General features: G+C 38.0%; 1 protein-coding gene across 3 annotated transcripts in view; it reads right to left on the bottom strand.

The window, feature by feature from the left end:
- The window catches only part of DPP10 (dipeptidyl peptidase like 10), a 453,359-nt gene that overhangs the window by 62,258 nt on the left and 375,757 nt on the right, over positions 1-15,344 (bottom strand). For all 3 annotated transcript variants that reach the window (XM_039555127.1, XM_039555126.1, XM_039555128.1), the window contains exons 6-7: positions 2,572-2,624; positions 2,390-2,471 (exon numbers count right to left, since the gene is read on the bottom strand). In XM_039555127.1, coding sequence (XP_039411061.1) covers positions 2,390-2,471; positions 2,572-2,624 — 135 coding nt within the window. The remainder of the gene's footprint in view (positions 1-2,389; positions 2,472-2,571; positions 2,625-15,344) is intronic.

Genomic DNA, 15,344 nt, shown 5'->3' with positions numbered 1-15,344 from the left:
CTCTGTGATGGCACATAGCACATGTCATGGCTCTTTCTACATTAAATTTTTGTATATAAAATGAATTTATTCTCCAACTGTACTCCACTTGTAAAAACAGTTGTAATGAATGGCTCTTAGGGATCACCCAGGTTAATACACCATGATTATTTTATTTAGAGTAAGTATTTCACTGCTTGTTTTACTCATGAATTATCACTATTTCCTTATTCCATGGAAAAGACATGTAAGTTTTGTTCAAGAAGGTAAACCACTCACAGTGTGTATGGCAGCACAGATCCATGAGACTGCAGCTTTGTTTGCACCCAGGTACATACCATCGATAGCTACTGACAGATTTTCACCATTTGGTCTCTCTCTTTCACCTTCCTCTGTGCCCTGTTTCATTGCTGGTTGCTTCCTGTACTATTTTACTCAAAACCACTAATATAGTGTTTGTTCTAATGACAAATTTTGTAACAGAACCATTGTGGCAATGCCTCAGGCACACATCTTTCCTCTGCCTAACCTGTTCTGCTGGAATGAACTCTCCGTCCTGCTTCTGCTGGAGGCAGATGTTCCTTTGGACAGCAGCAAAACCCATTATTCACAACAGTCTTTATTCATTCATGCTCCTTCTACATTTTTGGCTTGCTGCTGAAGTGGGAGGGCAATGCAGCAAGGCACTTCTGTCACTTTGGAAACCTCCTTTCACCACATGAATGGATTCAAGAGGACATGCTTCTAATTGGCAATTCCTAAAGTCACCTTCAGTAGGCTGTTCCTGCAGGTGTACATCTCTGTGGCAACACTCAGTGTCATTCAGAGTGCACAGAAGATTTTGTGTTCAAAGTTATTATTTCCTAATTCTGCAGACCATATGGCACCATAAAACCCAGAGCAGAGCAGATATTTTTAAAGCATGACATTAACTTTACTAGGGGGCATTAACGAAGATGAGTAATGTTATCCTCACTCAAGTATGAATTATGCCAATGTTTTCAAATTTGGATGATTAAGGTTGTACCTAAAATCATTGCACTTTTTTTTGCAGGTCTGAGATGTAATAGGAGTCCACCTGTGCCTGTATCCGAAAGTATCCATACATATTTACAGAATGACATTTTAAGCAAAACACACAAAGATAGCATTATTCTGATTTATTCTTCTGAGGTTTACGATCGGCAAGTCTGACCCTGTTCTTATGAGACATCTAAGGAAAAGGAAAAGATATTTTCTCAGTAATCACTGCACTTAATTTTAGTTCTACTTTAGATTTCTGATCAGAGGTACAGCACAGACAAATCTTACGTACTGCAATTTAATTAAAATACTCCTTAAATCTGTTCACTTTTGCAAATGCTTCTCCTTTCTGCTATCACCTATATGGTTTGCCACATTCCCTAATGCTGCCTGGTAAATAACCTATGTATTTATTACCATTAGTCCTGTCACCATGTTCTCTCTCATTATTAATAAATTAATGTGGTTAATTATTAAAACATACCAAGCATGTTCCAATTACTTTTTCTCACCTGCCTCCACCTCCTTAATGCAATACATTCCAACCAGAAACATTTTTTACTTTCCAATCATCTTGATGAATGATATAAAGCAACAGGGTGTATTCTTTAGACATTCGGCTTACAGCCTCTCTGCATGACCAAGCTGGATGTGCAAGGAGGCCCTGGGATCATGCCTGGGGGCATTAATGAGCTTATTAGAACACTGTAACAAGGATTATCTGAATTTCTTATGCAGAACTGAAGACTTAATCAGTCTCTTGCCTTCAACTACCAATACAGGTCAGCTTAAAATCATTGCTGTTCTAAAACCACAATTATTTTCTTCTCATATTGATGTTGGTCACGATGATCATGGATGATTTATGTTCATTAAAAATGGTAAAACTTCTGGAAAAAAAAAAGGATACATGAAACATAGCATCTCTTGTTTTATTATTATGAATTCAATGCAGCACAGCTGACCTTGGCAGTAATTTTCATACTGAAATGAAAACACCACTTTTCATGAATCCATCACATCACATTTGGATGCTAAGCTTTTGCCCAGTTTTCATTGATATTGCACTTGAAAGAAAACTTCTCTTCACCTTTAATTTTCCTTCCCACATAGCAGTAGCCATAAATATGGTTACCCTGAAAATCACCTGAGTGCATATTTAGACGAAGATGTGATTCTTTCAGCAATTGTACAATTTGCTTATGGGGGGTCAGACTGGAAAGACATATTTTTAATAAAAAATAAACAAATAAATAGAGCTCTCCTAAAAGCTGTAATAGGACCATACTAGCATAGTGCAGAAATATATAATGCAATTTATCTTAAGGCTTTCAGTTTTGTTTTTACCTCAATCTGGAGTCCATACATTTTTAATGACTGTGCTTACCAGCTGCTGTCCATGAACGCCCCAGGCTGCATACTGTAAAACTGAATCCTCTACTTCTGGAGGGTTTAACTCCCAAACTTCCCTTGAAAAAAGGGAAACATTTTTTACTTGAACACATTGGCATCACCTCATGCATAGAGCCACTGACAATGACATGGTATGGAAAAAACAATGTGACCTACCTTGTGTGTATGTTATAAATCACATATGAAGCTGTGTAAGAATAATGAAAAACCTGTTAAAAAAAAGAAAAAGAGAGAAAGTAAAGAATTACAAGAGAAAATACAGGATTAAATACAGACTACCATGAGGGCAGTCACAGTCTTTCAATCCCTGTAAACATCAGTACCTTTATGACTGAAAGAATGTTTTACTGAATTAATTATAACCAACAGACCTGAACCAGGTTTTGAAAGCTGTAGGAAGGTCACACATATTCATCTGTTAATTTAACCAGACACTTTATCAGTACAACAACTGCACAGAAAATGTCCCAATCATAAAAATCTGTAAAATCTGTTAAAAAAACCAAAACCAAAAAACACACCCCCCCAAAATGAAAAAACCCACCAAGAACATACATTAGGAAAAAAGAACCACTTTTCTTTCTGTATTTCTTCATCAAGCTGTGTCAAAATGATTGCACAGGCATCACAGTTATTCTACTTGAAATGCAGACCAATAGAGGGTCATATGGTATTGCTGTCACCACCTGCTGTGGACAGCCTGAAGGACCTCCTGGGTATGGCTCACAGAACAGAAAATCTCTGTACATAGTGGGGCTCTGTTCGCTGTGGCTTTCATTAAATATGTTTTGGTCTAATTTTGGTTGACTTCCTTTGTTTTTCAGGAAAAGTTTGTTGAAGGTTTTTTGTCATTTTGCGTAAAACAAAGAACTATTTTTCAGTAAACCTTTCTCATTCAACAGCAAGTTAGCAGTGACTTCTGGATTCAAAACCTGTAGGATTCTCCAAATGGAACAGAAAAGCAATTACAATGTGTCATCTGATGGACCACCACACCAAAGAGCTCAAACCAAAGCAAACTATTACACATTCTCTCTGGTCAAACATTAGTCTTTACACAGATAGTGAATAATACACATTTTGCTCTCTTCCAGGCTTGAGTGATTGGTTTTTACCTAGCTCATTTTTTGCCTCTATGTCCTGCATCATGAAAGTAGCATAATTCCATAGTGTTAGTTTTAATATAATTTGAAATTACTTCATGGTCTTGGAATATAAAATATATTTGCAACTAATTATTACTGAACTAAGCAAAACTCTGCTTTTTAATGTAAACTTCTGTTAGAAAGAAACATTAGATGACATCCACTAGACTTACTGCAGCTTCATGTCTACAGTTACAGCATGTCTGCTTGGCACATGAAGGATTTATCTCTGGACAGGCTCATCCCAGTTAGATGGGGACAGACACAGCTGTAAAGCCAAAACCTTGCCATGGATCAGCCAAAACCTTGCCATGGATACATGTGTTGGGAACTCTTTAGGTTATAGTTTCTACACGGAGAACCTTTCAGTATCTCCTTCAAAGAGAACAGGCAAAGGGGGATCCTACATGGACAGAGACACTGGAATTTGTCACTATGGCACATGAGAGGGTTTCAGAGGTTGGTATTTTGTCTGTAGGCCATTCAGTAACAGAGCCATCTGAAACATCCTTCCACTGACTCCCTTTTTATCATTAGTTCCCTGCCAAAACATGCCAAGAATTTAGCATGTCCTAAATCCTTGCTGGCTGATGCAGCAAGAATCCCACAAAGGTCTCTAAGATTAGTAACTCTGTGCAACAGCTGGATACCCCTTCTATAAAATTTCCCTTTGAGACAAAAATAATTTCCATTTTCCAAGTGTATTGTGTTTAACATCAAAACTGTTGCTTCAGTAAGATTCAAACATATATTAGTAAGTATGCCCCAAATGTTTTTTGTATTTTATACTTTATATTACAGCTTAAGATAAAATCATGCAAGGTACCAGCCTCTTCTGAGAAGTGTGACTGAAACAGAGACAAATGGTTAAATCATGGTGGTTTCTGCACAGGATGTGCACTGCCAGAGGTCACCTAGAGGGGCACTTGCCAGCAGCTTTTAAAGGCGAGTTACAAAGAAGAGAAATGGGTCTCTTGCCCTTGCAGGAAAAGGGAAAATTGTATCAAAGATAATGTGTGCAGGGCTGATAAATATTTAGAATAGAAATATTTAAAAAGTAAATTATTAGACAATATATTTCAAGACTAAATGCTAAACTAATGTCATTCTGACAGCTCAAACAGAAAATATGCTGTAACAACAAGAACAACACTTCTTATGTCATGTGGAAACATTCCTCACGCTTTGTGTAACATTTCTGTCTAAACATTTATGCAGAAACATTAATATCTGTGTTCCAAGTTGAAGGAGCTCCACTTCCACTGGAGACCAACTCTACAGTGAAGTCACTTTCAGACAGGATGCTGACATTTTTCTCAAATTACTCATGTGAGTTTTAGTTCTTAACAGGAGCACCATGTATAAATTACAAGTACGACGTTTCCTAAGTCATCTTGCTTGCGAGAGCCACACACTGAAACACAATCACTACTGAAATGAAATCAATAAAAAAGGATGTGGAAAATCTTTCTTTTTCTAGTCTGGCACTTACAGAGTGCCAGAGTTCTTATGAAGCTCTTGTAGTTTTGTACAAAAGCTTAACCTGATTGGCTTCTTCTTGCACAGAGCCGTCAGTGGCTGGGACACGCCTCTTCCTCATCACACGCCTCATCCATCATCATACAACATCTGGCACCACAGCAAGGAGTACCAGCAACCCTCAAAACACCAGGATCAAACCTCCCACATGGCCACCAGTTGTGTCCTCTGTGGAAGAGGCTTGGGGGAATTACACCGTGCAACTCCTGTTTTGTAGGAGGTGCGCTATCAGAAAAAACCCTGGTAATTTATGCAAATAAAAAGATAAGAAGGCTGGCTACTGAGTGCAACATTCAAACCCAAAGTGCTATCATTCCTATTCCAAAATGTTTTCAAACATTTCTTGTCCTCCTTGCCTTCTAACCGAGGTGCTATCAAAAGACTGAATGAAGACTAATATTTAAACATGGACATTGAATTGCTCCAATTGACTAAAAAAAGAGACATGAAACAGGAAAAGGGCGAAAGGTTGTAGTGAAAAATACTCCTACTAAGCACAGAGAGAATCAATTAATGAATATGGACACACAAAACATCTCTAAGAAGTGAAGCAATGTAGGAGAGCAAAGCCTTTTAAAATATTAAATGTATTACAGCAATTTCTGCACTGTCATATCAGCTGGGGGAAACAAAAAGAGGAAAACGGCATGGTATAATTTATTAAAAGAATTATACAAGTTAAAGTTGGGCACTGTGACGAGCCTTAACTCCTCAAGTGGCATGTATGATTGCTAGGGTTCAGGCCTTTCTGGCAAGTAAATAACTTGCCTGCTTCTATTCGGATAAGCTGGAAAATGTTCCCTGCAATGTTAAGAACTGTGAAAATGGCTTTTTAGATCAGACAGACAGTACACCACCCCCTCAATACAATTTATTTAATTTTTCTTTTGCCACAGAATGCAGTAGGTAACAACCACTGCATATTAAATATTTCTTCTGAATTCATTCTTTTACCAGCTTCGAAAGTGATGACAAGCTTTCATCTGGTGCTGCTCAACACTGAAAAAGTTAGCTGCATTTGTGTATGAAAAAAATGAAATTACAAAACTCCATTACAAAGGACCTAAAAGAAAAAGGTGACAAAAGTATTTCAAGACAAATTGCTCCAGTCAAAACGTATTGAAATAACAATCTATTACTCAGCTAACAGCCAACAATAAAAAACACACTTATCAATCATCATCTGAACTTTTAGATGACACATTTAGATGAAGGTGTGATTCTTTCAATGACTGAGTTCTGGATTTATATGTACCCTTTATTCTCTACCTTTCAAGGAATTATTTTTTCTTTCTACAGTTTCTGAAAATGAAATAATGCCGTGGAACTCTATGCATAGCCCAACAACATGCAGGAAAACAGTGCCTTATGCACTCAGCCAAAACACATTCCACTAATTCTGCAATACATTCCAGAAAATATCCAGTTCACTGTCCTTGGGTAATTTGGAAAACATTTCTCAGCAGAACAGTGTTTTTGCTAAAAAGCTGCCAAGAAAACCTCAGTAGCACTATTTTTACAGTGTGATGAGAGCTCTCAGCTCCAGGGAAATGGAGGAGAGCTGATGACATTAGAACCTCACAGCACTATAATCTCAAAATGCTTGGGCATGCCAAACACCTTGATGCATCCTTTATCCATTTCCTGTATTATAAACCAATTACATTCTTTTGTGTGTTATTCATTTAGAGCAATAATGATGCCTCCTTGCTAGCACAGCTTTTTACGAGGTAGGGGAGTGACCGTCCCGTATTTTTGTTTTTACCCAGATTCCTGTAATCTGAACTCATCTCTGCAGTTCCCAGGGCTGCTACACTCTGTAAATTCCCCTGTGAGATGTCCAGTAAGACATCTCACAGGGCATAAAAGCACTCAGTCTGAGCAAGAACAATAAAAGGTGAGAGTATATGAAATACATTGATAACTTCAGCACCCGCAGTAACACTCTCAATTATTCCGAAGATTAACAGCCAAATGGGGTCCACATCTTGCACACAACATAGATATTCATCTATTTGTATTGTACATAGAAAATAAAAAAGATACTATTTAAAAGCCATGCCCTTCCCATTAGTTAAAAAAAAAAAAACAGCAGAGACTCATTAAATAACTGAAATTGCAGTGTTTGCCATTATTCTCATCCCACTTATCTCCAAACACATACCCTGATTTGGAAAGAGAGGCAGTTTCTTAGATAAGGTTCAAAACCATGCAGACCTCTCTGATTCATCAGTGAGGTATCAGATCTTTTATGGGTTAATTTACACTTCTGATTCCATGAAAAACAAAATCTAGTATTTTAAGAGACTACTAGTCTGAATGAAAAATTATTATACTCTTGCTCTATGAGCTAAAGAATTTAATCAGAATTGAAAGCAGAATTATCAACCTTAGATGTGTAAGGTTTTAACTCCTGCAATATATGGAGGCCTCCCAAACAGTATTACTCATAAAAAGAGAAAGATCAAAAAACTGCTTTTATTGCTTCACAGGCACAAGTCAATTATTAGGCAGTTCAAAGCTATGAGAGAATCTGACCTGGAAAAGGTTTTCTGTGCCTGAAAGCTTTTCTGTTTTTTTCAGCTACATCAGTTGGCCTAATAAAAGATATTACCTCTTCCCACAAATCTTGTCTCAGTTATCTCTTCAGGCCACCACATCTATAACAACAATGTTAGGGAAAAAGAAGCATTCCTATGCCCCCCTGAAGAAGAAAGGACTACCTAAAACTAAAAGTGATCCTTCCTAATTAATAACCTCCATTACAATACATATCACAAAATGCACGTGAACCCAGAAATCAGGGGACAGGACACAGTGAAGCAGGGAAGTAAACAGGAATACATCTTGCCAAGGACACTCACTTCTGCATTCATCCGTGGCCCCTGCTCACTTCTGAAACCTTTCATAATACATTAGTAAAATGGTCTGGCACGTTTCCAAACTGCCTCGGTGGGTGCCAGCCACAGGAGCTACTGGCTGTCATGCAGAGTGTGAAAAACAGCAACATGAGTAGGATTCTGCCTTTATCCTCTTTTCTACAGTTGAATTAAGCATTTGAAGAATTACTGAGAAATCTACTTACGCTGAAAACTGAACCAAAAGCTTTTGCTGTGGTAAAGTGATTAGAAGGCCGAGCAAAAAGTAACCAATCATTCATCTGCCATTCATGCAATGAAGTACCCACACAAAATGACACACAGAGCCTCACTCAAAAATCAAAAATTTTAAGAAACCTCCACTAAAGGCTCAAAAATACAATTTAGAAAAAGAAATGCAAACATATATTGATTCCTATTTTGCCTTTAGGATAAAAGTACCTTGGAACAAAACTGGAACCTGCAGAACATGCCATGAGCTACAAATAATGAGCAAGAACCAGATGCAGAGTGGAGAGAATATGAGGGGACATCATGAAGCACAGGAGGGTTATGGAGATCTTTTGAAGGGATTACTGATATAAATACAGTGTGCTTGTGGCCAGAAGAAACAACTCTACTATATAGTTTTTGTATGCTAATGTATATTCAAGTTCACTCCCCATACAAAAAACCACAGCCTATACAAATTATACAAAGTCTATGTGTACTAGTTATAAAGATTATGCAAATAATTATTGAAATTATTTCTCCTCTAGTTACTGATATTTTACTATCAATTTTGCTCAGGCAATACTGGTTTAATTCTGATTTCCAGCAATGAAAATGAGAAAAGGCTTTGAGCAGGTCTTTAATGTCATATACAAACTCCTTATTCTGCTACACGTTTGGAGAACACCAGATTATTTGTGTCTGAACTTCCCCCTTTGTGGGAAGTCTGCTGAAAGCAAATGAGTTACAGTAGGAGGGGGCCAGTCTTTGCTTTATGCTATCAGGATTCCAAGCAGCAACTTCTTGCTCTCCAAAAGAACCAGATTAACATTCACACAACCAACTCCTGTTCCTCATTTCCTTTTTATGAGTTTTAAGACACGTGACCTTGCTGGGACTGCAGTGCAAAGAGAATGGAATCAGTATCTAATGTGCTGATCACAAAACAATAAAAAAGATCTATTCCTTTCTTATCTTTGTATTGCAAGATGTTCAGCACCCCGTTAGTAAAAGCTGTGAGGGAGTTAATAAGATTAAATTAGGAGCAGCATGACTACTGCCAAAGGCAAAGCACAGCTGCTGGATGAAACTTCCATCCATTTTGCAATTTATGTGCTAAATAAATTAATAATGGTATCACAACATTATGGTGAAACCCAACTCTCTCTAAAACTCCATTATCATTCACCTCAAATGTTCCCCCTTTGCCTTCCCAGTCTGACTCCATGTGCTCTCCAGCATAGGAACTGCTGCTAAATGGGATTAAACAGCTAAATATGGCATGGCCACAGTTGGGTTTCATGTAACTGGTTCCTTGGGTGTGTAAAAAGTGAATAGAGAGCTCTGCAGCATTGAATTCTGAGCCACAGAGGGACATGAAACCGCTGGATAACACCTGTGCTATCAGTGGAGACTTTGAACAACCACATACTATACCAATAAGTGACAGTCTCTGCATATTCATGAGAATAATATTGATTAAAGATTGGAATTCTGCTGATTTCATGCCTTGGCAACAAACACAGTGAGACCTTAGACTATGCACTGATACCAAAGCTCAGCTCACTCTGGGATACACACCAGAAATGCTTCACACCATGCACCAGTGAAGTGGCACCTTTTGCTCTTGGAGCTGTAGTATTTTACTGGTCTTTTCCTGGTGTTAGAGTCAGTAAGTTAAGCCACATGAGTTAATGACTGATTTCATATTGATTACATCTGGGGGTAGAGACAGGCACAGAATTTAACTGCACAAATGGTGAAATCCAGTAAATCTTTTCAGTTTACATTAATTTTAAACTGCAGATAATGATACATTAACTCATGGTTCATGCAGCCAGAAAGAACTGACATGATTATTTTGTCTGACCTACTACATCCGAAACAAAGTTTATGGGATTTCTCATTTTAAATAGTATGATATGTTTTCTTCATCTGGTTTTAGAGTAAACTCTTAGAAACAGTCAACTGAAGGGTCTGTAATACTGAGATGATGAACTGCCACCCATCTGTAAATCCTATTATTTCTACCCAATTCTGGAAGCAAAAAAATATAAAATAGAGGTAAATTCTGCCAATATTAATGTCTAAATCTCTATATAGTCTTGCACAATTTTGACCCTTTTGGTGAAATATCTTGTTTCTGAAAACTCTATATAATTGCAGAGCTAATTTAAGATAGAGCTTGATGCATTTGAGCACTGAAGTTATATGACAAGGTTATAACTTTGAAAAGCATCATATTTATTTGTTTCAATCAGCATTGATTATTTCTCATGATTGATAAGAACCACTGCATATCATTGGTAGTAATTTATGGTTAGCATTAATACTTTGGGGTATGAAATATTGCCAGCCATAACAACTCTATGCTGCCAAACCAAAATAAATATAAAGGCGAGACATTTCGAGACACGTAATTTATCTGTAAGAAAAAAGGCTGTCAAGGAAGCCTAAACAAAAAAGCACCTCTAGAAAATCTGTTAGAGCCTCAACTGTTCACACATAATTTTTCAATAAGATTAATTATCTCAAGAAAAAGACATCCACTGCAGAATGTAAATTAAATCACAACCAATTAAACTCAGTTCATATAACGAAGAGTAACATGATACAAACCACAGTTCAGAGTAAATGCAGAAACTTCTTTTTCTTCTCCTACATCAACAGCTGATAGACCATCATTTGGATATGCAACTCAATCAGTTTTGAATATCTAATAACTTCAGATGAGTGAATTATTCAAGAAAGAATGCACTGCGCTGCCACTTCTGAAAGCCTCACATATCACTGTCATTTGAAATTCTACTAGTTACACTATCACATAAAATATGTTTCTTGAGTCTTGTATGAGATGACTTACGACAAAAATTTATGTGTTTTTTTTCTGGCTTATACACCTGCAGCATTAAAAAACCAGGAATGACTTCCCTGAAATCATTGTTACATGACAGTGAAGCTGGTCAATCTCAAGCCTCAAGCATAATATGTGCATTTTTTTTGTACTGATACACAGGTAGGTGCACATCCTTTTCAAGCATATGCTCACACTCATATTCAGCGTGATCAAAATTTGGACTTTATGAGTATTTGGGGATTTACAGAAACTTCTGTTCTCCTGAACCGATTTGCAGGCAGCTTCATGGTGTGCATGTGTATTTTCATCTGGACAAGTGTAAAGAGAAACAAAAGATATAAATTCTGACAGCACAAGCAGAACTCTATCTCCATGGAAATATGAGACTGGTGAGGGTGCTTGCCTCTGGTCAGTGCAGCTGAGAATCCAAATCTGTCTTAGAAAAATATGCATTTAAGTACTTTAATATGCCTGACACTTTAGACAGTCTGATGTCTTTACAGGGTCCTATGGATTACCCATATCCCATACAAAAGGCATCCTCTACAGGGAATTTGGATTGAGTGCCTCCACACATACTCATCAAACTTTTAACTGAAAACAAAGTATGTTTTAAAACACTACTTCTTAAAGGCAAAGCTGCATCAAGTCTCCTCAGAGTGTTCTGAGATGGTTTAATTGCTCTTTGAGATACTGCGGAAGAAAGAATTAAGACCTGGTTTCATTTTCAGTTTTTCCATAGTGAGTCACATACTGTATTCACTCAAACAGATCGCTAAAGAGAAAATTGCCAAATGCAGAAGAAACACCACCTTGTTTTGAAGAGACACACTTCTACATGTTGTGATATTTACAAAAGTATGCATAAACTGATTAATGTGAAATACAATGCAAAAAAAAAAACCCCATGGTTAAAAAAGCTACTGAGAAAATATTTCCTAAATTAACATTCCATATAAATTAAATGTCCATGTTCTGAGCACAAAACTAAACAGAATTGAAGGTGCTCTAAAATGATGATACAAAAGGAAATCAAAGCATGTGATGAGTCAATTTTGAAGTAAAGACTACAGTCTCAATATCTCTTTTTCTTCTCCAGACAATCTGACTCACTCAGGCAGCAGTTAGGCAGCAGATACCGGATGCTCTTCTGCTGTTTGCTTACAAATTGCATGAGGAGATTAAAAGACCCTGTGGAGCTGGAGAAAGGAGAAGCAATGCGATAAATGGCCTGTGGGTCTGAAGAAATGCAAAGGGAAAATGGAAAAGAAAACTGGGCTGAGGGAAGCAGATGGCTAAACCAGCAAGCATGCAAGATGAAAGAAGGAAGACAAAAAGACAGAGCTAAAAATATCAGGGTGGGAAAAAAGAGACACAATAAAAAGAAAGAACAAATCCAGAACAAAACAGAGCTGAGACCCTTAAAGGGCTGGAAATGGAGAGGATCAGATCAAAGGAGAACAGGCAGCAGGGAGGGAAAGCAGTAAGCAGACCTGCAGTGTGTGGGCATGGTGGCTGGAACACACAGGCTCAGGGAACTGATGAATGAATTCAGGCAGAGTAGACTGGCACCTAGAGCCTTTCTCTTTTGGAGGATTGAAAACATGAATGAAAAACGGTTTTCTAAGGAATCTGACAGTTCAGTACCTGAGTGCATGAACTACCTGCCTTTCACTGCCTTGGTTACCATCATCATTAATTGCTTAGTGCAGATATGACACATGGAAAAGCAGGAATGCAGTGGGTGTTTCTCGTGATAAGTCCTCTTCTCTGCTAGTCTCCCACAGTGACATCAAGACACCTTTAATAGTAACTCTGGATGTTGGAGAGTCCAGGGGATCTTTGTATGCTACTGGGAGGGTTTTTTAACAGCATTAAATTCCTTATTTAGCCTTTTATAGAGTTTTCATGATAAAATTACTGTTTGTTTCTCTTTTGACTATTTATCTGCCTGTAGGTTGAGCTATGAACAGCTTTTGCAACTACTTTCGAAACCCATGTATTTAAAACATGTATTTACATGTTCCTGTACTGCAACCAAGCCTTTATGATTCCAAGCAACCAAGATAGCCAGGATTCCAAGATCCCTCCACGACATTCTCTAGAAACCCTGTTTAAACTCTTCAAATAATTTGAACACTGCAATTTAGATTTCTCCCCTTCTTACATCAGTTCTGCACTGCAGTGTGAACTCCAGTATCTTCATGTTTTAAATACAGCATGAAAAGAAAACCTTTTCCATAGAAGTAAGTTCAGCAAGTATCACTACAGCTAAATTCCATCTTTAAACTTCCTTTTTGGTCATGCCCTATTCATCTCCCAAATCTCCATGATTTCTTTGGTGCTGCTGGCCCTGCTAACAGGCTTACACTGTTCCCCTTCTGTTCCACTACCATGTTACAAAACTGAGCAAAATATCACCTCCAGGTGCAGTTCCCAACAATTGAGCTCACAGCCAGTTATCCCCTCCAGCACTTCCCATTAGCAAGCCATGATGCTGCTTGCAGCCAACTAGGTCTACCTTCACTAATTTTCTCGTATTGTGCCATATTTCTGTGCTGGTCTCTGTTGTGGCCGTTTTATGATATTACAGTCCCTTTGATGGGGGTATCATGAAGTAGACTCCTGTAGCAAGTAAAAGACCTCTTCATGATGAAGTGATTAAAAGGTCATGATAAGAGAGCTATTCATTTAGTACAAGGGAGTACTTCATGGTGATCTCAAAGAAGCTGTAACAAAGTGATGAATACCTCACACCAAACTCGTCTCTCCAGGAAACATCTAATCTGGTGCTACATTTGCAGACAATAAATAGAATTATAAAGGCTAAATTTGTGCAGGTGGTTGACTGCCTTCACTGGAACATTAATTTATTGCCTAAGACCCCAGGCTAAACCTTTCACGCTCAAATACCTAAAAAGACTTGTCCTTACTTAAAAAGAACACAAAAATTGGATAATAAGGGGGCACCTCTTAATATTTCTCTAAAAAGTGGACTCAACCATTTGATCTGTTAGGTCTGTCACACTACCAGTGTTCCTCATAGCCTGAGATGGAAGCTTGGTTTAAAGAGTGATGTGCAACAAAGACAGCTTAAAACATTTCTCTGGGACAGTTACATAAAGGTCTAGTCTTTGCCACCTACTTCAAGGTATTTCAACTCTATGTATGTATATTAAAAGATCTTTCTTTCATTCTGTCTGTACCAAAGGAACTGCTAACTCTCATTTACAGAAATTCACTTATCCAAGGCTCCTTTCAGCACTGTTGAGAGATGCCAATGCCAGCAGATTTATCTGCTTTCCCGACTGTCCTGTTGGCCTGGTCAGAGAAGAGGCAGTCAGGTACCATTTTGGTGATCAAGGAGCTAGGAGTGGGGCCAGTGCCTCTTCTGTGAGAAAGACGGGATGGTTTCCTCATGCATAATGCAGATGGCAGATACTCCTGCCATACACTGGCCTATGAGAAAAGGATTGTGAGACAGGATGGTTAAAATAGTTGAAAAACACACAGCCTGTTTTTGTCTTTGGACATTTGCTCTGGGATAAAGTTTTCAGCCACAGGATTATGTATTATTTCTTACACAGTGCCAACCATCCGCACTGATATCCACTTGCATGGTGGATTCAATTATGCCGTACACTGGTGTTTCAAGGGAATTAAACTCTGCCTTAGCATTTTCGAAGCAATGACCTGGGTCAGGCTGACCCTTTTCCTTCAAGCTAAGTAATTTTACATTAATTGAAAGGCACAGGCTTCCCATGAAGGTACTTGTCCCTGCTTTAATGAGAAGCAGCAATTCCAGATTCCAGTGAAGGAGCTTGATAATTCACTGCCTTATTTCTCTGTTTTGCAGGGGAAAGTGGCTCATAGAGTGGAGGTGGTTGGGGGGGTTCTTTGCTTTTTATTTTTTTTTTAAGAATCTGTGTTCGTCCTTCTCCTTTGTAGAAAGTTCTTCCAAAACATTAGTTCTATTTTAAAAAAAATTAATTACTACTTTTGTTCTTGACGTTGAATATTTCCCAGAGAACTATTTTGTGCTCTGATTGTACATAGAACATACCAGACTACTTCTTGAATTGCATCAGATATTAGTTCTTATAAAGAATGGAAAAACTTTTCCAGCTTCACTACATCAGGTTAAGGACTCAGCTGGATTTGTTCTTTTAACACCACTGTGGCCTACAAGTCAATTTTCAAAACCTCCTGACAGAGCACTTGCACATCTCCACAGCTTCTACTGTGATCCCAAAATGCCTGTGAGAAAGCTAGTGATTTCAGGGAAATACAAAAACATTG

Source organism: Corvus cornix, chromosome 7 (assembly GCF_000738735.6).
Source record: "Corvus cornix cornix isolate S_Up_H32 chromosome 7, ASM73873v5, whole genome shotgun sequence".
Taxonomy (NCBI): Eukaryota; Metazoa; Chordata; class Aves; order Passeriformes; family Corvidae; genus Corvus; species Corvus cornix.
Note: the sequence above shows the minus strand (reverse complement) of the source record. Positions and strands in the feature narration are given on the sequence as shown.